General features: G+C 39.6%; 1 protein-coding gene across 1 annotated transcript in view; it reads left to right on the top strand.

Annotated features, from left to right (window-relative positions):
- LOC126272182 (uncharacterized) overlaps positions 1–26,461 on the top strand; it is a 1,390,907-nt gene that overhangs the window by 1,294,961 nt on the left and 69,485 nt on the right. The window contains 1 exon segment of the mRNA XM_049974835.1: positions 11,059–11,246. Coding sequence (XP_049830792.1) covers positions 11,059–11,246 — 188 coding nt within the window.

The following is a 26,461-nucleotide window of genomic DNA, read 5'->3' as shown; positions in this document are numbered from 1 at the left end:
ACTTCTATCTGGGGCTTGCTGACTAATAGACTATAGGAACACAGTTTCTGAGATGGAACCCACAAAACAAAATTCACCGAGACAGACATTTTAGCAAAAGCAATGCAATATCATGTGTGCATGTCCTAGTGATTCACTAACATTGTAATAATATGAATAGAAAGTAAGAAGGTGATAAGTTAGACACAATATGTATGTTGACTTGGCAGCATGGTAATAGATTACTTTTAGTTAAGAATGATGGTGCCAGCCAGAGAAAATCGTGCAGTCAGCATGATGTGACAAATCATGGTGCCCTCTGTGCAACTTTATAAACATGGGGGGCTCTTGAGTATTTGCTACAGAAGTATTTCCTGAAGTTTTCCCAGCAGGTAGACTATTCCATCATCTTTCAGGCATGCATTTGGGATAGTATTAGTTCTTCTTCTGATATATCAGTTAATAACCTTACAGCCATCTTTGGAGTGAGTCATTGGCAGAATAACACTTGACACAATACTGTGAAGTAAATTTGCTTGCATCAAAGATAACACTGCCAATAACAACAGTGTAGATAAAACTGCGTGTGTCTAAGAGAGAAACAAAACAAGCACAAAGTCAGCAAATACATAGTGCTTATGAATTATGTGGTTGTTTTTTGGAATGGCTAGCTCTCGTTGAAAAACCAGGGCATGGAGATTTGGAGTGATAATTCATCTGTAAATGTAATATGTGCTTTCATCATTTACTGAACTGGAAATCCTTGTCTCCGCTGAGCAGGTTGTTTGCAAATTGTTTTTATGCAGGTTCCTTGACCACTGAATCCCAGTATGGTTTGACTGTGGCCAGTATCTTTATTTTTCTCTGTAATCCATGGAATGGCCAGTGAAAATAAAATGTTCATCCATTGCAGATTTGTTGGTCTATAGAATGTGGGTGTATTTCTGTTTTTTGTTTCGCTGTTTTTGTACATTGTGTGTTTGTTCTGTGTACCTACTCCACATTGACAGGGAATTTATAACTTCCTTTTGTAAAAGCAGATGATTAATACATTATAGTTCATGGAGCCCAGGAGAGCTGCCATCTTGCATCGTGGGAAGAAAATCATACCCACTTCATGCTTCTTCATTATTTTGGCGTCTTTTAAAGAAACATTTCCTACCTGTGGTAGAAGGTTATAGACTTCACATCTGTTTCTTTGGTTGGTATGGTGTTTTTGCTTGCAGAGCTCTCTTAATTGGATGTTTTGTATGTCCATTTTTACCAAATACCTCTTCCAAGTGTTCCAATTCATCCTGTAGGCTGCCAGTTTCAGAAACTATATGAGCCCCATGTATTAAAATTTTAAGTACCTTCATTGTTTGCAAAGGGTGATAGCAGCTATACACTTAAAAGTGCAAATCAGTATGGGTGGACTTACAGTACGCACAATCTATCCTCCTTGCATCAAAATAATACGTCCTAAAATGATAGGCAGGCGTTTATTTTCTCCTACTTGGTAAATGTGATACTTCCATGAATGGAGTTAAGATTCTCAAGCCACTCCTTCAATTTGTCCTTACATAGAGCCAAATCATGATTATGTCATACACATGTTTCCAGAACACTGATGGTTTTAAAACTACAGAGTTGAGCATTTTTTCATCAAAATCCTTCGTGAATAATTTAGCTATGATGGGTGAGAGAGTGCTATCTGTGGCAACACCAACAATGTGTTCAAAATATTGTTTATCATATAAAAAGTAAGAGGAGGTTAGCACATGCTTGAATAATGTACTTGAATCTTCCTCAAACTTACAGCTAATCAGAGTCAACAATGGATACTTTAGTAAACAAGGATACAACATCAAAGCTAACCAATAAATCAGAAGTGTTAAGTTTCAAAGTTTTTCCAGCCACATAATTTGTAAGCACTGTGGATTTGATGACACTGTGCTTCCTTTGTTTTGATCTTAGATGCATAAAATTTTAGCCAAGACTGATAGTGTTATGAATCTTAAACACTTAAGAAAGTGAAGCTCGTAGCAGTTTCAGTCAGGCCTTGTGTGTTTCTGAATGTCAGAGCTGGGGCATGACCATGCATTCCAAGTATCTGCTGACAGATTTCACAAGACAGCTCATTGAATGTGACCCACTGCTTTTATCAAGCTATGTTGCAGAGAAAAAAAATTGAGCTGCACATTATGGATGCATAAGTTTGTAAGTTATATAGACAGAAAAGGAATTGAAGACAGCATAGAATATGAAGAACTATGCACACCAGGAAACAGACATGTTTTCAAAGTAGGTTTCCCATTCAGATTTCTCAAGGATACAGAACAATAAGAATTTTGACCACAAGGAGTAAGAGTAAGTGTTGGATTCTTTCTTTAGCATAGTGAAATGATGTGGAAAAATTGCTTAGAAAACAAGTAAAAAATTGTGTTTTATTAACACATGAACACATTTTACATTCAGGCTATGCACACAGTCTTGTTGCCAATCATCAGCCATAGATTATCATTCCACAGAGGTCTAATGCAGTCAGCTCAAAGTCTGGTATGCACAACCATACACATTGGAAAACTCTGTGTTCACATTTCTCAAACACTCCCACTTGAACAAATATTTTTCAGATACTGAACACTACATATCACAAGTTAGACCATAATGTTTCACCAACTTCCGGAACTTGTCTTTTTTGAGAGGCTATGTTAGGAGATATGATAACATTTCATCTGTGCATAATTGATGTTTACATTTTCCTTCCATGGATGACTTCTGATAAAGTGATGCTTTATATCTATAAGTTTGAATCTGACGCTGGTGAAACTATTGTTGGCAAGCTTAATTGCTCCCATATTATCACAAAATATCACAGTTGGTTTTATTTTTGTATGAGAGTTTATTTCACTCATCAGTGTTCTGATCGACAGTGCTTCATAAATAATGGGGGATACGGCTGAATATTCAGCTTCCACATGTATTCTGCTTCCACTGTCTGACTCTTACATGATTAGGATACCAATCCTCCCGTTAGTTTAAAGCAATTTCCAGTGATGTAGTGTGTGCTTTGCTAAGTGCTGACCAACTTCACTTTAAGACATGCATATTAAATTCTGACTGTAACTGTTTTTTAAGAAAGTTCATTTTATTTTCACTGTTCGTCAAAATAAAATAATAAAAAATCATCTATCCATATGGCCATGATTGTAATTTCTTCCTTGCTTCTTTTATAATACATACTTGGATCTGCTTTTGTCTGTGATGTGCCCAGTTTTATCGAAGTTTTATGTAAACATTTCTTTGAGCAATGGCCATGCTGCTTTAATCTGTACATGCCTTTCTTCAGATGCCAAATTTTCATTTTCCTTCGACTTCGTCTTTTAACTTCATCGAATGGGATCACATATATTTCCTCACCCAGCTTTAGGGAAACAACACACCATGTACCAGCTGTTATGTAAACACTGTTCAGCCTAACCAAATTATCAATTAGGTTGAATAGGCATACCAGCTGTTATGTAAACACTGTTCAGCCTCACCAAATTATCAATTAGGATGAATAGGCATAGGCAGAGGGTGTATACTAGCAACTTGAAATATCCTGTTGCAGAGCATGCTCTACAACATGACATTCATGACCTAGAGGCTTGCTTCACTACACGCGCCATCTGGATTCTTCCCCTAGGCACCAGTTTCTTAGAACTCTGCAGGTGGGAACTAACACTAGAACATGTCCTTGGTTCTCACCAACCATGTGGCCTTAATTTACATTAATGTCTTTTGTTACAGCATTTCTTCACTGTAACTACTCATTGTTTCACTCTGTTTTGGTTTACTACACCTTTCATTGTCTTACCCATCTATTTTTCATCCTCCCCACCTCTGTTACGTACACTGCACTTAACATGCATGATGTTTAAACTGTAATCTCTGTCTGCATAACCCCCTGTCTTCTACCGTTAAGCTCACAAGTTTTCAAATCTTGTCCTATGCAGGCCCCAACACTCAGTCTTTTCTTCTCATCCTGCAGTTCTGGGTGGCATTCCCAAAACCTACCCCTTTCCCTGGACCTCTCCAGTCATTTTCCTTCACCTCTCTTCCTTCCCCTTCAACTCTTCTGCCTGAAGGAAGAGACCTTGGCTCCAAAAGCTTGCCAATTGCAATTGTCTTTTATGTGTGTGTCCTGCTGCTTCTTGGTGAGTAGATTTTTTTATCTATACAATTAAATAATTTCCATCCAGACAGGCTGTTTTCACATCCATTTGATGAATTAATAAGTCTTCTCTTACTGCAAGAGGTAAAAGGTATCTTAATGATGAATATTATGCCACTGGTGAGAAGGTATCATGATAATCTATTCTATGAAGGACATGGCCACGGAGACATTCAACCTCCAATTCAGCTCTGAGGTTGTGACATCGCCCAGCGTCAAGGTAGCATTGTCATTCCCTGTCCAGCTGTGCAACAAGCCATCAAAATCTCACCTCAAAGGGTGAAGCCACCAGCTACACAACCGGAAGGCTGGAAAGGACAGAAGGAGTACTCCCATGAAGAGTTCCTATATCCCTCCAGCCAGCCAACACACATCTTCCTCTAACCAGAAAGGCTAAAAGAAGTCCACCAAAGGCAAACGTTCTTCTCCTTCACCAACTTGAAGATCCTCTTCGGTGGTGTCACCACATGATACCTTGCTTTTAGCATTGCAGCATACCCTTGTAGTCTGCCTTCGGAAATGAAATTGTGCCCTCATGACCATTTTGAGCTTTCATGTTTCTTCCTGGTTTGTTTTGACCATCCCTCTGAGGTCAGCATCCCATCTCATGAGGGCATCATGCTGCTCATTCGGGATGACATTCATAGTCAACACATCTCCCTGACTACCCATCTTCAAGCTGCTGCAGTTCACGTTTTCCTTCCCCACCTGACTTTTTCCCTCTGTACCATTTATGTCCCTTTATCATTTCATGTCACCAGGGCAGACTTCTTTCAGCTTATTGGACAGCTATCTCCCTCATTTTTGATATTCGGTGACTTTAACGAGTGTCATCCCATTTGGAGTTCTCCCAGAAACTGTCAGAGAGGTGCCCTCTTTGCTGATCTTCTTAATCAACTCAGCCTCTTCTGCCTTAACACTGGAGCGCCCACTTTCCTTTCCGACTTCTCACACACCTATTCCCATTTGGACTGGACAGAATGTCAATAATCGTTTATTTTCCCACTTGGGTTTGCCATCTGAGTTATTGGCTGTTTTAGCAAATGACACATGGACTGTAGACCACATTTTACTTTTTATCTGCCAAAGCAATATGGCAAAGGCCATTTAATTTTTAGTTTTGGACCTCAGTTTCTGTATGGTGTCTTTTTAGCCCTTTCTCCATGTCCCTGTTTTTAGCAGTCTTCTCTAATGTCACTTGGGACTGACATATAGCCGTTTTTTTTAACTCCTCTCTGTCTTCATGTTCTACAGTTTTGACTTGGGTGCATATGAGCCCATTTGTTTTTTGCACCCTAAAACAAGAACACCACCACCTCACACTGTACATCATTCTTCACATAATTTTCCATTGTGGTCTCATATTCCTCAATAAGGCCATATGTTGTCTATTCAAATGTCAAAATCTACTATGCCACAAGAAACCTTTTGCAAATAAAAACAGGATGATTTCAAGTCTGAGCAATATCTTGAACTGCATTTAATTTGTAAATACCTTTTACTTAGTTGCAGTAGCTACAATATTGCCTTAAGAGTCAATAATTTTGGCTCCCTCTATAGAAAAGATAACCTTGCTACCCTTCTTTGCTATTTTCTTACCAACAGCAAATTAGTTTCAGTATTCTTCACATAATGTACATTTTCAGCAGTGGCAATTTGTTTCTCCCCATTTACCAGCAAATTACGATCAACCTTTCTTGCAAATTCACACTTTAATGTAGACCCATCAACTGAGGAAACTCCTATGTCAGTCGTTGAGCAAACATCATACAAAACTGATGGAGTTTTAATAATATGCACAGATTCTCCTGAATCTAGAAACCAATCTGCATGATCAGCACTTGCTTCACTAAAAAATTAAAAAACCGAAGAGGCCTTACCTTTATGAGTAGTTTGTCTCTCAGGAGTACTAGAATGAACATGCTTCTTTTCATTAATATTCAGCCTTTTGTTGCACTGTGACGAAAAATACCCAATCTTCTGGTATCTGAAACATTTTATTGGCTTCTTCTTGTATTTAGAATGTAAAGCCGATGCTGTTTCTATCTTTGGTTCATAAGAAACTGTTCATTTTTCACGTCCTGTAGAATCTTTACCTCCACACTCTGCTGTAAAGGATATTCCCAAACTTTTAAAACCCATAATGTTAGGTAGCCCAGCCAACAGTATAGTTCTAATCCATTCTTCTGGAATATCATAACCTATATTCCTCAGACAGTTTGAGACAAATTATTTTATTCGCAAGTTCGTCCATGTTTTTGCACGTGTTTAATGTGTTATCTGGTTAAACCTCCACCTTCAAATGTGTGTTTTAGTTTGTCCCATACCTCCTTTGCTGATGTAGCCTTTTCTAAGTGAACATAATTTACTGGAGCAATCAGAAGGATTAATTTTAGTTTCACCTTCTGATCCTTCGCAGAAGAACTTGATTCAGTAGGTTTCAATGTACCATTTATGATGTCCGACAAGTCATCAAAGTTCAAATATGCCTACAAGCCACTCTATTTGAAGTATCTGTGTTGTACTCATATTAACAGTCACTTTTATTCACTGTGCACACAATGTTATACAAACTTCTATGCACTTTGCACAAAAACACGTGACTGTGAAATTTATTATTTCACTTTATTCAGTTCTGGTCCCATAACCTGTTGGTTTCTTTGATTGGCACAGTGAAATGACATGGAAAAATTGTTTAGGACAAAATAAAAATGTGTATTTTATTAACAGATGAACACATTTTACATACAGGCTACATACATGCTCTCATTGCCAATGAGAAATCATAGAATATCATTTCACGTAGCTCTAATGCACTCAGCACAAAGTGTCATATGCACAACTATACAGATTTGAAAATACTTTGTTCACATTTGTCCAACAGTAAGGAGAGTTCACTTTCAAACAACATGCTACAGCAAAGGAGCAGAACTACAGTAAACATACAAATATTCTCTTATGGTGCATAGAAGTCTTTAAAAAAATGCAATATCATTGATACCAATGGAACGATGTCATTCCCCTCACAGAAATGTTTTGACAGAAGAGTATATTATAAAAGAGTACTACAGATTTCGCTCTTTTGCATGTCATACCACAGGCAGGCCAGAAGGATGATTTTTCATCTTCTTCAAACTGTGCCTAGAGATATAAAAACAGTTATTGTTAAAACAAATCATGTCACTATAATAGACGGATGTGCTCAAACACAGATGATGGTAGATAACAAAATTGAAAGTATAACAGAGATATTACCACAAACAAAGATAGACAAAAGAGTAATTTTGCTGATGATCTCAACACCACAAAAGACAAACCAAATATTGAAACAGAACAGATGCTGGAAACACTTGGAAGAGGAGGATATAATCTCAACAACAAACCTGACTGGAAAACATAGGTAGCACCCAACGGAACCAGTGCAATGGAACTCATATTATTCAGAGGTGAAGGCATAAAGCCAATTAGTCAGAAAGGTCTCTGGACATCAGTGGTAGTGACCAATAAGAAAACACACACCAGTCATGACAACTTTTGAATTTAATCAGCCATTCCAACAACTAAGCCTAAGTCAAACTGGATATCCAGGAAATTAGACATAATGAAGTTAAAAGAAAGCCTAGGAAAATAAAAAGAACAAAACATGTCATATACTTACACCAGACATTGGAAGCAGTGGAACTATGCCCAGTGACTGCAATCATGTCAAACAGAAATGAAATACAGGAAATCACAACTACACAAAGCCAGAACCACAACACAATAATATGACCTATCACTATATGCCAGGCAGAGGTCATACAAGACACTAATAAAGAAGAAGGTGGACCACGTAGAGGAACAGGCTAGATGACTAGCAGAACATGCTCACAGAGGTCCATTCACAGCACATAAAAAACTTAGAACACAAGCAACAAAAGGAATCTCAGTGGACACATGGAAAACTGTTTTGAAGCCATCCTAAACCTCCAACACAAGAAAACAGCCTGTTAATACAGTTAACAGAAACAATAGAAAGTTGCATCCCTATAAGAAGAAGACAAGAAATACACGATGTGATAACAAAGGCAAAAAAACAAAAATGCTTGAGGGGCAGACAGCATATATACAGTACATCTCAAGAAATCCATCACATGATGAAAGGCTACTGATTGGAACTATTTAACAACTGCATGAAGATAGGAAAAATACCAGAACAATGCACAATCAAAATTCATATCGTACAAAAAGGATATACCTCTGACCCAGACTTATATAGAGGCACAGCATTCGAAAACACAACTTTAAAAATTTCCGTGGAAATATTAAGCAGCAGGCTTACTGTAGGAGTGACTACCCAAATACCATAAAACCAAATTGGTTTCACAGAAGGAAGAAGCATCCTACATAAAGTGAACTGTTTAATAGAGCAAGTGCAAAACACCCTAAGACATCAAAGGAAAAAATATTTGGTTGTTTTTATAGACTATAGCAAAGCCTTCAACACTCTTAACAAAGAAACACTCATCCAAAAACTTAACATGTAATTGGCAACACACACAAAATAATGAGACACATAATATGATACAAGCACATCCAAATATGATATCATCACATACACAAATTCAACTCAAACAAAGGGAGTGCTACAAGGAGACCCAATCAGACTAACACTGCTCAACATCATGCCAGCAGACATAATGAAGGTCATCATGGACAGCTCAACAACAATCCTATTTTTTGTGAGTGACATGGTAATACGTTCAGAACACAAAGAAGAGCTACAAAATTTGCTAAACAGACTCACATCATGGGCTGTGGAAAATGACCTCAAATAAACTGTAGCAAAACCAAACAGATTATTTTCAGAAGAGGTGGTAAAACTCTCACCAAATACATGTTAGCCCTTCAAGGAGAACCACTAGAAGTAGTGACTAAGTACAGAATGTAGTGTCACTCTGCAAACAACACTGGCATCATTCAAGACACGTGTGAAAGAAAGAGCAACGGCAGCAATAAAAGCAATTTACAACACCCAACAGCCTCAAAAACTCTCAATAAAAACACTGATGACACTGTTTAAAACAGCTATAGCACCAATAGCAACTTACGGGACCCATATAATCTGGGACAAACTAAAAGTCAATGACTTATTAATGCTAGAGAAAGTCAAATCCTGCTACGTGAAATGAATCCTGGGTGACAGTGCCTTCAATACTGGCCTATGTCTTTATGAAGGAAAGGTCCTTCACAGAAGACATCAGAATGCAGAGGGTCCTGCCCAAAACCAAGGCCTACAAAAGCACAGGACAAATAGTCATAGAAAAATACAACTCTGTGTGAATGACTTCTACTCAGCCAGTGCCATAATGACAAAAGAGTGGAGTCAGGCGAACTACAAAATCAAACACGTGGTAACACGATATGCTACACATTAATTCCTCCCCAAGTTCTGCCGAAATGAGAGATGAATCCAGCAACCAAATGAAAACTTCATGTGCAATGAACGCTGAAAGATCTCATGCAAAAATCTGCAGAAAAAGAGCAGTGTCGATAACAAAACTAAGACTAGAGTAACGTAACTTAGATTTTTATTTGTATTGATATTTGTATTTTGTGTGCATTTTCATTAACAATAATACTCTTCAGTTTCAGCATTTCATTGACAGAGTACAAAAACTTTATTTAAATTCCTTAAAGTGTTTATTAATGGTTCTGTCAACAGTTGCAGTATTTATTAGGTGACTGGATTTAAATCTTATTGGTTCACTTTCAAGCCTGACCTGCTGAGACTGCACTGACAGTGCCTGATATTATTAATGAATGTTGAGTGGCAACACATGCTCTACAAATGTTTGCTGGATGACTGCCACAATTCACAAGTTTGAGTTTGACTTGTTAAGAGATGTATATGGATTGTGGCATTCTTCCTGCAAACATTTATAGTGCATGTGTTACTACTAAAAGTTTGTTGTTAAGATCAGGCACTGGCAGTGCAGCCTCAGTAGGCCATGCTTGAGGATGAATCAGTAAGTGTCGAAACTAGTCACCTAATAAGTACTGCAACTGTTGACAGACTCATTAATAAATGCTTTAAGGAACAATAATACTGTCCAAAGTTTCATTCTGATTAAAAGATTCTGTGCATTTAATGCCAAAATTTTCTCTGGCAATAAAGCAAAGAAGAGTTGGAACCAATAATTTTCATGTGTGTAAATAAGTGGTTTAATCACTTGTCATCTTTGGAAATTCTTTATCTGGTGGAACTGGATATCCATCGTAATTGGAACTGGATATCCATCGTAATTGGCATTAGAGTCTATTTAATTTTAATATAGAAACTAATTATAGTTTCCTCTCTTTTTGTTAATTGCAGATTTTATTTACATATTTTTATTCTTTGTGTCTGGAGTAAAGTGACAGTTAGATAAACAAAGCCTGTCTTCAATTCTTAGTTTTCAGTAAAGGCTGCTGTAAGTTATTTTCCATAATAATCTTATCACAACATATGAGGAAGCAGAGGGAAATTATGGCAGTGAACATCATTGTACTACAGAATGAATTTTCAGCCTGCAGTGGAATGTGTGCTGACAAGAAATTTCCTGGCAGATTGAAACTGTCTGTGAGACCACGATTCGTATCTGGGACCTTTGCCTTTCGTGTGCAAGTACCATACCAGCTGAGCTACCCAGGCACTTGCCTGTGAAAGGCAAAGTTTTAGGGTTTGAGACCCAGTCTAGCACAGTCTTAATGTGCCCAGAAGTTTCAGCTATTATTTGAAAAAGGATACCAAACCAAGTTAAATAAGATATCTGAAATTAAAACATATAGTTTTATACATTTCAATTTAGATAATGGTAGCCATGTGTCAGAATTTATAATTTCAAATTGGTGTTTTGCAGATTGTTTCACTGACTGAGCTGATGGCAGGTGTGAAGGCTCCTCCAAAGACAGTCCAGCTTTTTCAGCTGACCTGTTGGCCAATGGGCCATAAAGTTCCAACATCAACCAACTCATTGGTTGAACTCATGAACATGGTGGAGCGGTGGAGGCAGAGGACAGACTATGGGCCTGTTGTTGTTGTTTCTCAGTAAGATTCTTAAAACTATTTCCATCTCTCTCTCTCTCTCTCTCTCTCTCTCTCTCTCTCTCTCTCTCTCTCTGTGTGTGTGTGTGTGTGTGTGTGTGTGTGTGTGTGTGTGTGTGTGTGTGATTTCTCTTGGTTTTTTTATGCTTGTATTTACCTGTGCATATACTAAATAAAAGACATGTGCATGTACTTATACATTATTAAATAGCACACTGCATTTGACATAGTAACAAATCAAATTTCTCTCTAAAAACTTTTCATGGTGTGCTGACTTGCGACCTATGGGATAGAAGGAAGTGACGTGATCTGTAACAGCTTAGAAGATTAATGTGGGATTGTAAATTGATGTAATTATGCATTTTACAGATGTGTAAATGATAAATTTACCAATAATTAGAATATTTTGGATTGTGAGGCTCATTTGCAAGAAGAATCAAAAAACTTCATATTTGCATATTTGAAAGTAGTCACTTAACTTTGCTGTATGCAACAAGCAGATTCATCTTTGGTAACAATGATAGGAAGGGTAGATGAGGGGGTGGGGTGGGGCGGGGCGTAACGACAAACAAAAAATGTGAATACATAAATGAAAGGGAAGGTACCCACTTCTAACTGACCACTAAGGGATTTACTATATTTTCCAAAAAGGCTGTTTTACCTTAACCAAGTCTTTGTGGTTTCTGGTATCACCAAGACATTATTTAATATTACAATAAACAGTATATTGCCCCGTTATTTATCATTTGACTCATGTATAGGATCTATATCACAATGCTTTTAACACTCTCATAATGTGTGAAAGAGAGAGTAGAAGTTCTAAGTTTTGTTTAAGGCATTAGTCCAAGTTATTAAATTACTTCTCTATGCACTGAGGTAACTGTACTTGCTTCCCTGTGACACAAGAGTGTGACTCAACTGTCATACTGTGGCAGAGTAAATTTCATAATTTTACAACCTGTGAAATGTGCCATTCAGGTATACATATAGCTCTTAAATACAGAGTACATAAAATTCAAAAGTAGGATGTTAGATGGTCACCTTCTATTCGTATTAGTTGCCATATATTAATTTCAACATTTCTCAACAATTCTAACAATAGTTTATTTAATAACAACAGTTTTATGAAAACACATCTTGAGAAGTGAAAGAAGGTATGGGCCAAGCTAATGACTTTCATGGAACCCTGCCTCCAATGAAACCTTCACTGATATCGGTCTATTTGAGTGGCATGTAACACTGTACATCACAAACAATTTAAAACAGTTTCCTTGTGGTATGAGTTACAGTGATAAAACTTTGTGTAAAATTAGCTGTATTTTTTGCCTGTAATTTCTGAGGGTTGTGGAGGTATAGATGCTGGTCATGCAAATCATTCCTAATGGAGGTCTGATCCTGATTGAGTACATGTAGTGGTAGATGTTCTCATGAACAAGTTTTCCTAAGTGACTTAACACTCCATCTGTCAACAATTTTGTATTTTTTCTGTATAAAATAGTGGACAAGTTTTATTCAGTAATAAGAATAGCTGTAAGAATTATGTAAAAGAAATGCATCATGAGAAGCAAAATCTGAAGTTAGAAGTGATTGTTAATTAAAATTTAAACAGTGGAAAATTAAGGATAGTGTGTAACACTATTATGAAAAAGATAGTTGCTGCTCACCATATCACCATATAGCGGAGATGGAGATGCTGAGTCGCAGATAGGCACGACAAAAAGACTGTCACAAAATAAGCTTACAGTCAACAAGGCCTTTGTCAAAAAGAGAACACACACACACACACACACACACACACACACACACACACACACACACACACACACGACCACAGTCTCTTGCAGCTGTTGTGTTTGTGTGTGTGTGTGGGGGGGGTGTTTATTTTTGACGAAGGTCCCTTGTTGGCCGAAAGCTCATTTTGTGACAGTCTTTTTGTCATGCCTATCTCTGACTCAGCATCTCCATTATCTCGTAAGTAACATCTATCCTTTTCATAGTATTGTTAATTAAATTTTATCACACACAGTGCAGGAAACATGGGAATTGCGTTCTACATTATAAACACAGGATAAAAGTACTGATGAAGTTTATGAGTGTTTGTAACACCATATACTGTTGAATGACGGTTGTTGTGGACTCCTTTGATGCAGCATCAAAGAGATGCCCATCAACTGTGGTGCACTGAGCAACAACATTGGACACAGGAATATCACCACATTGTCTTTCCAGACTAATCCTAGTTTTGTCTAAAGCTTCACAGTGGACATATCCATGTTTGAACACTCTGAGAATGATCATTAATAGATTGTGTTCATTTTTGTCATCTTGCAGCAAGTTTACATAAACAAGGTCATGATCAACAGAAAAGGTTACACAGAAAAATAGTGACTTCCGACATGCGAACTCTGTGCCACCCTTGACTGGAGGGTTAAGGTTATGGCACAGTACATCAGAGTCAATCCTATCAATAGAGACTGAACCTGCCTCCCACTATCACTTATTTATACTTGAAGGACTAAGAAATATTATGAAAATGTTGCTAATAACTAAGTATCCCATTATATTTGGTGTAATTGGATAGATAAAAAATCTGCTCACCAAGCATCTACAGAATAACACACACATAAAAAAAGGTTCTACTTAAACAAGCTTTTAGGGCCAGTGGCTCCTTCTTCCAGCAGAAGAGTTGAAGGAGAAGAGAGAGGTGTGGAGGCAAAGGAACTGGACAGGTTTAGGAAAAGTGGTAGAGTTTGGAAAAGACACCCAAAACCTGGGTCAGGGGAAACTTACTGGATGGGATGAGAAGGAAAGACTGATTGTTGGGGACTGCACAGGACAAGATTTGAAAATCCGAGAGCTTAAAGGTGGAAGACAGGGTAATATGCAAGACAGATATTACTGTTAAAACATCATGCAAGAGTTAATAATAGTGAAAGCTAAGTTGATTATATGTAACAGAAGTGTGAGGGGGACAGTGAAAAATAGACATATCAGAAAATGAAAGACTTAGAAAGCTAAAACAGAGTGAAGAAACAAATAGTTTCTGTGAAGGAATGCTGAGACCAAAGAAATTAATGTAAATTTAGGTTAGGTAGGTGGCAAGAACCAAGGATATATAGTAGCACTAGTTCCCACCTGCAGAGCTCTGAGAAACTGGTGTCTGGGGAAAGAATCCAGATGACGTATATGGTGAAACAGGCACCAAGGCCACGACTGTCATGTTCTAGAGCATCCTCTGTGACAGGGTGCTGTGTGTTGCCGGTACACACTATCTGTCTATGCCCCATCCTGACAACTTGGTGGTAGTCATGCTGATGCAGAACAGTGTTTACATAACAGCAGGTAAATGATGTGTCATTTCACAGGTGGCTCTCCCTTTGGTAGTATCTGTTTTGTTAGTTACAGGGCTGGTATAAGTGGTGGCAGGAGAGTGCACCTGGCACATCTTGCAGCAGTAGGGATGGTCACAGGGATAGGAGCCATAAGATAGGGAGATGGGTGCAGAAGGAGTACATGGTCTGATAATGATATTGTGGAGATTGGGAGGACGATGAAAAGTTGTTCTAGGTGTGGTGATCTCATTTCAGGGCATGGCTGTAGGAAGTCTTCCTTATCATCCCGTCCATTAAGTGTCCCCTGACCTGGGGTTCTGAGTGACTTTTCTAAACTCTACTCCATTTTCTAAATCTCTCCAGTTCCTTTCCCTTCAGTCCTCTTACTTTCCCTTCAACACTTCAGCCGGAAGAAGGAGCCACTGGCTCAGGAAGACGGCACAAATAAAACTGTTTTGTATATGTGTTTTCTTCTGCCATCACTTGGTGAGTAGATTTTTTATCTATCCACTTACACTAAATGGCCACAAACTGATTATTTTCATTTATATTTAGTGTTGTAGCCTAATAATATACAATACAGTAAACATAAAATAAAATATACATAAAATACTCACCCTAAGCAAACTTCTGTGTGCCACATCGAAACACGCAACAGAAAACGCTATTTATACTAACTTTCAAGTTTGTGCTCTTTCTGTCATTGAAGTACACACATTTTTATGCATACAACCACAAACACCTCCAAACTCATATGCCTGTGACCTGCCTTGGTTACAAGTGTAAATATGAAAGTTGGTTCTTGGAGGTAGTGGGAGCATTAGGGGTGTGTGAGAATATGGCAGAGAAAATTTGTGCTTGTACTAGGTTTGTGTGGTAGTGTTTGACAGTGAATATTCTTGTAAGATCTTAAGCATACTGGGCAAAGGAGTTCTTGTCACTGCATATGTGTTGCCCACTGATGGCCAGGCTACATGGAAAAGATTTGTTTGGTGTGGAAGTGATTACAACTGTCAAAATACAGTTACTGTTGGTAGTTAATGGGTTTAATATTGTCAGAGGTGTAGGTAGAGCCAACAGATTGGAGAAAGTCAACATACAGGAATGTGACACATTTGGTTGAGGAAGACCAAACCCCTTATCTGGTTCATTCTCATTGATGATACTTCAGTGGCATGGACTCTAGACCAAGACACTCTATCCTCATTGTTCTAGAGCCTCAACAGCTTCTTTCCCACCCACATCACCAGGTCCTCCTCGACCCATTGTGCCACCTTCATGAACGTTGATCTCATCCTGTCTGTTGGCTCCATCCATATCTCTGTCCATATTAAACCCACTAACTGCCGACACTACCTGTATTTTGACAGTTATCATCACTTTCGTATTAAAAAAATCTCTCCCATGTAGCCTGGCCATTAATGGACAGCATATATGCAGTAATGAGAACTCTGCTAAATATACTACAGGTCTCGTAAGGGCATTCACATACAAGCACTACCACACACAAACCTTGTCTACAAACAGATTTCTCATGCCATATCCTCACGCACCACTAAGCCTCTCCCTACCCCCAAGAATGAGCTACAAAGGAGTGTCTGCCTCATCACCCAGTGTCACTCTGAGCTGGAATAACTGGGCCATATCCTTAGCCTGGCTCTCAGTTACATATAACCATCCCCTGAAATGAGGGGCATGCTACCTAAGATCCTTCCCACCCCTTCTTAAGTATTATTTCAATACACACCCAACCTGTGCAACATCCAAGTCCATCCCTGTGCCACCCACACTCCCAACTCCTTGCTTGTCCCTGTGGTAGACTCAGATCTAAGCCCTGCCCAGTCCACCCATCTGGCACTTACTACTCCAGTTCTGTCACAGGCTTACCCCATCCTATCAAAGGTAGGGCCACCTGTGAAAGTAACCATGTCACATACTAACTGTGCTGCAATCACTGCACAGCTTTTTATATCAGTATGACAACCAGCTACTTGTCCATAAGAATGAATAGCCACCACCAAACTCTGGTGGCCAAGAACAAAGTTGACCACCCAGTCACACAACATGCGGCTGAGCACAACATGCTTGATTTCAATTACTGCTTCACAACCTGGACCATTTCTACCACCACCAGCTTTCTGAACCATGCAGATGAGAGTTATCCTTGCAATGCAACCTTCGCTACCTTATCGCTCTTGTTCTTAGTCCCTGCTAACATAAATTTCTCACACGCTCCACTCAACAGTTCCCTCTTCCCTTGCCCTGCTACCTCCTTCCAGTTTATTCTTCACATCACTTTCATTGTAGGCCATTCCCCAGTGGCTCCAGTGTGTGTGGATTACTTGCTACACCAGTGCACCTGCCACCCATCCCTTTTCCTTTTCTAGCTGGTTTACTGGCTCCCTCCCTCTGAACTGCTAGGTATCCACCTCTAAGCCATTTTTTGCCTCCCACCTCTCTCCCCCTCTATCCATCCCACCCAACACAACTCCCACCTTAGTCCACCCACTGAACTGGAGTTGATTATTTTCGTTGATTAAAACTCATATTTCCCTTTTTATTTTCTTCTCAAAAATAACTTGTACACAATTAAAACAAAACTGTGACTCCAACTTCCAAAACAAAAGCCTCCAAACCAAACGAGAAATACCTTGTATAATAACTAAAAAACTGATACATTTTGGCATGCTTTGTATGACCTTATATAGTGTCACTGTGTGTTCTAAAGCATTCCAGAAGATTATAACTTTTAATTTCAATGCTTTATAATTTATACTCTTCTTAAATATTCATATATTTTTTAGAAATAGCAATTTTAATGCTACAAAGAGAACTCTTTCGGAAAACAAATAAATTTTAGTTTTTTAATTGAAAATTCTGAATTAAATTTCTTTTTAATAGTTTGTTTAATGTTAAAAAAAGATTATATTATTGTAATATATAAAAAGAAATCTACAATCTCTGCAATAAAATTTAACTTGAAACATTTTTAAGACAAAATTTGATCTACCCTACATCTTTGAGCGTTTTATTAAAAATGATTAATCAGAGCAATATTTGATCCCCTAACGTTAAATGAATTTTAAATTTTTTGCCTTTGATCTCAATAATCCATTCATGGAATGATAAATCTTAAATACAGCATGTCACGCCTGTATGTTAACTGCATTATTGACATCATATTAGTGTTTTTGAAGAATCCAATACAATTTAGGTAAGATAAACACTTGAATTTGTCTGAAAATATTGTGAGATGTGTAACAAAACTGGCTCAAAAAATACATTTGAAATGTGACATCAAACACTTTGTGAGTAAGAGTTTAGACTATCCCATGTGCATTACAACATACTCTCAGTTTTTTGAAAATCCTTACATGCACAAAAGCCACAACTGCAGAAAACAGGGAGTCTGAAGATTAAACTGCAGGCTCAACCTATGCCATCAAAAAATATTTACTCTTACATAAAAATTGGTGATTTTGCATTATGAGTGGTTGAGCCAACATTTTAACTTTTGAATTGAACACAACCGTAATCTTGTGTGCATCCTACATAAAATGAAAGGTGAAAAAGGGCACTCTAGTTGTTGGCAGCATGAATTTTAGGTGTGAACTTAAGAAGCATCTTTGTGAAGAGAAAAATTCAATGTGAATCCTGTGTATTAGAGAGGCAATTGTCGACCAGGTGGAGGAGATCATATTGAGAGCAAATGCAAGAATGATTTGCAGTCCACAGCTGAAAACACCATCAATAATTGTCATCTGGGATATGAGACTAATCTCAGTTGCTTCCAGAGAGTGCTGAAATTGGTGAAGACAGCAAACTTCACTTAAAGCTTCTCAGCACAGCTGTAGATTTGTAGCATTTTTCCAAGTATTTGTGTTTGTCCCATGGTGTAAAGGCTAGTGTAGCGTCTACACCCCGAGGCCTTGTGGACTCTGTGAAAAGCCTGATTATAGAGTCTTAGGCCTATATTAGAGACTGGAGACTTGCTGAAGACACTTGAATAAATCACGCAAGCACTATACGCCAAAAGTGGTCATTTTTTGTAGGTTAAATGAAACACCAAGACCCCAATATGATCTAAGGAACCAGTTCTTTAAAGCAGATACAGTACTTGGAAAGTTATGGGTAGAACAAAAATAATGAAAAGAGTGTAGTTGTCCTGTCTATAAAGGAAAATTAGAGGAAAAGATTGTAGATTTACAAATTTCTTTACATTGGTAGAAGGGAGTTTTAGGAAAACATAGTAAACATCATGAGGTGGGCTGTGAGCATTGAGGGGGGGGGGGGGGGGGGCGGGGAGGAGGCTGTTTAAAAATTGGCATTTTTATGTTTTTCTTGAATAACTTGAAAACTGTCAATTCTAGGGAAAATGCTCACAAGTAGAAAATTAAACTAGATTAAATTTCCTACAAAAAAAATGCCCTATTCATTGTTCCCTAGGACCAATAGTTTGTGTTGCAGGGAATGGAAGAATCACAAATTCTTAAAAATAGTATTTTAATCATGTAAAATTAATGTTTAATTTTAAATGAAGTAGGTTAACAACAATATTAAAAATGTGTACCACTCGTAAGTGCAGCAGAGTTGTATTAAACCTTTAAGAACTGAATTTTTCTAGAGGGCTGCATATTTTTTTAGTGCTGTAATGTTCTTATGCAGTGTTTAATGATTTTACAAACATAAGTCAGACAAATATACGCCCCATTTTCAAAATATATTTTTTACAGAATTATGTACATTGAGTCTGAATCAACACTGAAATCATTGTAGACAAAAAACTTTATTTGCAACATGTAACTCATCTCAGTTCACATATAATCCTTACTTTTATTTATGTAACCCTGCAGTGATGCTTCATACACTAAGCAGCCATTTGCAGTTCATCTGTTCACATTCCACGCTGATGTGGAGGCTTCAGAATGGCTTGTAGACCATGCTGGCATCCAGTGTAGGAAGCAAAAACTGTATGGGATGGGACCTTTCTGTCCCTTCAGGTCTAATAGGCTGTTGAGTAACATAATTCCACACAGAATCTGCCAGGACTGGGGTGTAAGAGGATGGGAGTGGGGGAAGGACAGTGGTCACCTTAGGGGACGCAGGTCATTGGTTTGTGGTTACGCACTTCCCTCCTTCATATGCCTGAAACTGATGAGCAAGCAAATGATTCCATATTTTCTCTACCCAACTATGTCACAAGTAGCAGGTACAGGGTGTTTAACAAAATTATACCAATGCTTCCACACGTCACCTTGTGAAATACTAGCGACGCAGCCTGGGAGTGTTAATTTTCCACAATTTGTGTTAACTCTGCATGTAATATAGATCTAAGTTACCAATAATACTAATGCAAGAAACACATATTGACGGAACCTATGTAAATGTGTTCTGCACTGTTAGAGAGGAAAAGGCAACTTTACCGACCATGAGCGCTGCTCGCTTTTCAATTTACAGAGCCTATATCTCCCAAGCATTTCCTGTTCAGTTCTCTTATTTGAGCAGATAAAATAATGTTACTGAGCACATGTTAATATAATGTAGTTAATTTCAGTTTATTAAGTCAGTGATTATTTGGAGGTGTTAGCTGTTATATAAGAATGCTCAACAGCTGCAGCTGCCTAGTGTCTACCACATCAAAGAACCTACTGCAAGTGTAACATGCTGTCAATGTATATATTAGACAATGGTGTTTTCATTATCTCCACAATCAGTGGCTGGAATACTTTTCACAGCTTGAGGGGTACCATATTCCTCCAGCCAGAACTCTCTCAACATGTGAAGAGGCCAGATGCTTAAATTGGCTTCTTCAGCAACGGAAGCATGTTGTGTAAGTGTTACAGGACTTCAGATATTTCAACATAAATCAAACAATGCATTGCACCAGGTTAGTGTTCTAGACTTGAATGTAATCGGACATATTCACACCAATCTTGCAAGATATGCTGTGGATGTGTGCTAAGTGGCTCCACTCAGTGCAGCCCACTCTTCAAGTGCCAGTAATCCCAGAATTGAAGAGATTTATGCAGTGCACCACTAACACAATGTTGAGAGAAGGTCATTCCCGAATTCACCTACCTATGACTACTATGTGGTTATAGGCTTTACAATAAACTGTTGAAAATAGCCAGCAGCAACATGACACATTTATTAATCCAGTCCCTTTCCCAGCACTCATAGGTCACTGACAACATCACACTTACAAATTAAACACTTCTCAGCCATTGTTTACAGAGAAATTTTCTACTTAAAGCTCACTTAACAACTCCAAATGAGTGTCAGTTAATAAACTCAAAATAATGCCATTATATAAAAATGAGCTCATTGAAGGTTTGTCTGTTCACTTATGAAAAATAGACAGGAAATGTTGGGGTGGTATAGTCTCTCTGCAAACTAAAAAGGAAGCTCCATTTACAGTGAGAAGAGTCACCTTTCCTAGAAGAATGCTTCAACTGCCATACAGGATTACTAAAAATCAATTTCCCCTCTAGCAGTGTCAAACAGTGTGCAGAAATTTTGTATGGAATTTGTCTATATGCGTTAGTATTATTAGTATCTCATGCCTACATTTATATGCACTTAGAGGAAAATAAACACCCCCAGGCAGATCTGTGTACTGTGCCACAGGTTATTCTTAAGGCAAGCAGCAGGAGAGTTGATATAAGTTTGTGAAACCCTCTGTAATTGCTTCATGTGGCATAGTGGGGTAGACAGAATGGAGACTCATCTGCTCTCTCTCCCTCTCCCTCCCTCTCTCTCTCTCTCTCTCTCTCTCTCTCTCTCTCTCTCTCTCTCTCTCTCTGGCCCTCATCCTAGTCTGCCAACATAATGCAGTTTATACTTTAACATGACTCCACTGCATGTAGATGTGGTACACACGTTTAATAGTCTTTCTTACCTCCTTTCATTTAAAATCAAACATTAATTTTATCCATTAAAGCACTATGACCAATGATTTGCAATTTTCCATTCTATGCAACAATCCTAGACAGAAGAATAAATAGGACCTTCTTTATAGGAAACTAGCTGAGTGTCTGTCATTCCCTGGGTATTTATTTATTCCTCTTGTCTATTAGCCCAACTCCTCCTCACCCCCTCTCTCTGTCTATCTTGTCCACCCCCTCTCTCTGCCCACCTCCTCCACCCTCCACTCCCTGCCCATTTCCTCCTGCCTGCCCCCCCCCCCCCCCCCCAGTCTCTGCTCATGTCCTTCTGATCCCTCCTGCAGAAAGTCAGCATATGGTTTTATTGTTGTGACATGACGCCATACATCCCACCGCTGATGAGTTGTTATCGGTGTTTGCTTTTCGGGCAAATGTGTTCCCACTGTATGCAGGCACCTCTGTGTGGTGACTGTGGACACCAATTCCTTGAGGGTATAGCCCCTGTGTTCCACTACCCGTGTGTTATAATTATCATAACTGTCATTTTCATGCTCACCAGATTACCTGGCCTAGAAGAAGGAAAAGAATATACAGGAGTATAAGTCCCTTGATCAATTCTCCTACACTGAGGTTCATCAGATATATGACCATCTTTACCCTGTGTTGATGACCTCTAACATTGCCTCTGCTATGTCCTTTCCCCAACCTCCCTCTTCCAAACCCCAATCCTATCCCCCTCTCCTCTCCCCCTCCCCTATGGTTCCCATGCCCTCCCCTCTACCTGTTGCTCCCCCTCTCTGGCTGGAAAAATGTCCCCCTCTTCAGGGTTCACCAGTGGTGCCACAACTTGACTACGGGACCCACAGTCCACATGCCCCAAGGTCGCATGCTCTCTCTGGCGCTCTCTCTCTCTCTCTCTCTCTCTCTCTCTCTCTCTCTCTCTCTCTCTCTCTCTCTCTCTCTCTCTGTTCCGGATATTGCAGAAACCTGCTCTCTCTCACTGCCCCAGTCTCCTTGAACTATAAAAGACAAGAAAAAGAAATCTCAGGACAGTGCCCCTCCGGTGCTCCCACAAATACCATTTCCCACTGACCTCTTATTTGTGGGTCTGCAGCTCGTGGGCTAGTGTTGCTACCCCTGGATCACAGTGTTCCAGGTTCGACTCCCGGCAGGGATGTTCTCTGCCTGGGGACTGATTGTTTATGTTGTCCTCATCATTTCATCATCATCTGTGACAGTGGCTAGATTGGAGTGTGAAAAAAATTTGTACTATTAAAAAATTTGGACTTTGTACGGACACTGATGACTGAGCAGTTAAGCACCCCACAAAACCAAACATCACCACCACCATCTTATTTATGGATGTCACTTGCCGTTGCCGATGATGGATGGTGACTTGGCGGCATGATTGGCTCCAGCCCATTCACCTCCCATTTGGATCCCTGTTCATGCTTATTTCATGGAATTGTAATGGCTACTACTCTCACTTCGTGGAGTTGCAATCCCTTATTTCATTTTACTTGGTAGCTTGTGTTGTTCTCCAGGAATCTCATTTTACTGATGCTCACTCACAGACCCTTCTTGGGTTCTGTGCTTTCTTTCTGAACAGAGTTGGCCATTTAACAGCTTTCAGTGGCATTTTCACATTGGTCTGCATGGACGTTGCTAGTACATGGATCCGCTTTTGTACTACATCAGAAGCACTTGTTGCCTGGGTCCACTTGGACTCTGTAATCACGGTTTGTAATCTCTATCTCCCTCCTACAGAGCACCTACACCTGCTGTTCTGACTACCCTCCTTCAGCAACTCCCCCATCCGTTCCTCCTGCTTGAGGATTTTAATGCCCATTACCCTTTGTGGGGCAGTGCTTTTTTGCTAGTTGCAGGTTCCTCATTTACCAATTTCTTATGGACTGTGACTTGTGCCTTCTCAATGATGGTTCCCATACTCATTTCAGTGCTACATATGGCACTTTCTCTGCCATTGATCACTTCCCCGCTCCTTCTTCCTTCCATACACTGACCTCTGTGATAGTTACCACTTCCTGTTGGTTCTCTTTTCACCTCCCAATGGCCAGGTTACCTGCCAGGCTTTCCATCATGCCCAGTACCCTCTATATACCTTCCAGGTCAAGTTTAAATCTTCCTTGTGAGGTTGTATTGATGAAATCATTCAGAATCTGCCAGTAAAGATAATTCGTGCCACCAACATTGCCATCTCCCACTCAACAGCCTGTTTCCTGGTGGAGCAGGGCCATTGCCATCGGTGAGAACTGTTGCACCATGCAACATTTTAAGCAGCACCTTTTCTGCACTGGTCATATTATCTTTAAATGTCTTCATGCCAAAGCCTGTCCAATCCGATAGAGAAAGTGGATGTTTTGGGAAAGCTTTGTCTCCTTTCTAGGTTCTTCTGTCCCTTCATCATGGATGTTGGTTACACTTCGCAACCTCCAAAGTTGTTAGTGACAGTCTTCTATTCTGAGCCTTGCCCTTCCAGGTAGCCTTTGTACAGATCCATCAATTCTCACTGAACAACTCATGACCCATTTTGCTATGGCTTCAACATCATCCTCTTATCCAGCTATCTTATTAATCTTGAAACAGCGGGCTGAAACTTCCCACTTACGTTTTACCTGTTGGCGGGTGGAATCCTACAGTGAACCTTTTACTGAATGGGATCTTCTTCTGGGCCTCTCTTCTTCCCACTATTCAGCCCCTGGCCCTGATTTCATCCACAGCCAATTGTTTCAACTCCTCAGTCCTCCACAAAAAGATATGTGCCTCCAAGCATTTTTCCCTCTCAGTATAGAAATAGCCTTATGGTTCCTGCCCTTAAGCCCAGCAAGGAGCCATTATCCCTTGATAGTTACCAGCTAATGTCCTTTGGAAGTTATCTAAATGGATGGTGGCTCATCAGCTCATTTGGATCCTCAAATCTCGGGACTCATGATCTCCTTACCAGTGTGGCTTTTGGGAGGGATGGTCTCCAATTGATGATCTCCTTTGATTGGAAATGGCAGTTCAACAGGCCTTCTCTTAGTGCTGCCATCATGTCACAGTTTTCTTCAATCTTCTTATGGCCTACAACACAGCTTGGTGCCATCATATCCTGCTTGAAACCCATGAGTGGCATCATTGGGCCCCCTCTCAATACTTATTCGCCAGTTACTGTACCACCAGTCATTCAGAATTTGGGATGCACTGTTCTCAGATCTTCACAGACGCAGGAAAATTGTGTTCTGCACTGTTCTGTATTAAGTGCCATTCTTTTTCTCATCACTATCAGTGGACTTGTGGCCTCCACCAGATCATTTGTCACCCCTGCTCTGTACATGGATGATTTCTGCATTTGGGCTAGCTCACACTCAGAGGCCTCCATGGTGCCATCCAACCCACTTCCATGTGGGCACTCTCCAGTTTTCAATTCACTCGCCTTAAGTCAAGGGTGTGCATTTCCAACACTATACTATGGTCTATCCTGATCCAGAGCTCTACCTCAATGACCAACACCTGACCATGGTCCCCCAGTTCTATTTCTTGGGTCACCTTTCTGACAGCATATCATTCTTCTGAACATTGGCTGTTATGGTAAACTCGGTGTTCTTCACTTCCTTGCCTGTAGCTCCTGGGGTACGGATCATTATACTTGTCTCCACCTTTATTGGGCATTAGTTCTGTTTCATCTGGACTATGGTTGTCAAGTTTATGGATGAGTTGCCCCTTCCACACTGCTCCTATTCGCTCCAGTTCACCATTGTGGTACCAATTTGGCCAACAGTGCCTTTCACAGTATCTCTGCTGATAGTCTTCTGGTCAACAGTGGAATCCATCCTCTATTCGTCTGTGGTCCAAGCTCATGGTTTTCTATGCTATCACTGTCTGCTCTTCTCTTGCTCACCCTCCTTCTGCTCCATTCCTTTTACAGCTTCGGGACTTCGCCCATCCACTGCCCGCCCTTTGGGGGGGGGGGGGGGGGGTTTACCATTTGGGCTCCGCCTCACTTCTCTCCACTGCGATTTCCATCTCCTGGCCTTGTCTTTTTCACCACATCCTCTCCTGGTTAGTTCCCTTGGTTATTTCCTCGGCCCTGGATTCGAATGGATTTCTTCCAAGGTCTGAAAGTCTCCATCACTCCAATGATGTTCCATTGTTTGTCTCCACTGGCTGTCACAGCAGTTTCAGAATGCTATTGTTCCTTACTTTGATGGCGCTAACACATCAATCATGTGGGATATGGTTTCACATCTTCTGCCGGTGCAGAACACCATCTCAGGATCTCAGGATGACATCGTTATCAGGAGAAATAAAATTGGCATTCTAGAGATCAGGGCATGGAATGCCCTCTTCCTTAATCGGTCAGGTAGGTTAGATAATTTAAAAAGAGAATTGGATATGATAAAGTTATACATAGTGGGAATTAGTGAAGTTTGGTGGCAGGAGGAACAAGACTTTTGGCCAGTTGAATGCAGCATTATAAATACAAAACCAAATAGGGATAATGCAGCAGTAGGTTTAATAATGAATAACAAATGGGAGCATGGGTAAGCTACTACGAACAGCTTAGTGAACGCATTGTTGTAGCCAAGATAGATATGAAGTCCATGCCTACCACAGTAGTACAAGTTTATATGCCAACTAGCTCCGCAGATGATGAAGAGATTGAAGAAATCTATGATGTGATAAAAGAAATTATTTAGATAGTGAAGGGAGATGAAAATTAAATTGTCATGGGGAATGGAATTTGATAATAGGAAAAGGAAGAGAAGGAAAAGTAATATGTGAATATGGAATGGGGGTGAAGAAAGAAAGAGGAAGTCACCTGGTAGAATTTTGCACATGGCATAACTTAATCATAGCTAACACTTGGTTCAAGAATCATTTGTATATGTGGAAGAGGCCTGGAGACACTGGTAGGTTTCAGACAGATTATATAATGTTAAGACAGAGATTTAGGAACCAGGTTTTAAATTATAAGACATTTCCAAGGCCAGATGTGGAA

Source organism: Schistocerca gregaria, chromosome 5 (genome assembly GCF_023897955.1).
Source record: "Schistocerca gregaria isolate iqSchGreg1 chromosome 5, iqSchGreg1.2, whole genome shotgun sequence".
NCBI lineage: Eukaryota > Metazoa > Arthropoda > Insecta > Orthoptera > Acrididae > Schistocerca > Schistocerca gregaria.
The sequence above is the reverse complement of the archived record's forward strand: the minus strand, read 5'-3'. Positions and strand labels throughout refer to the sequence as shown.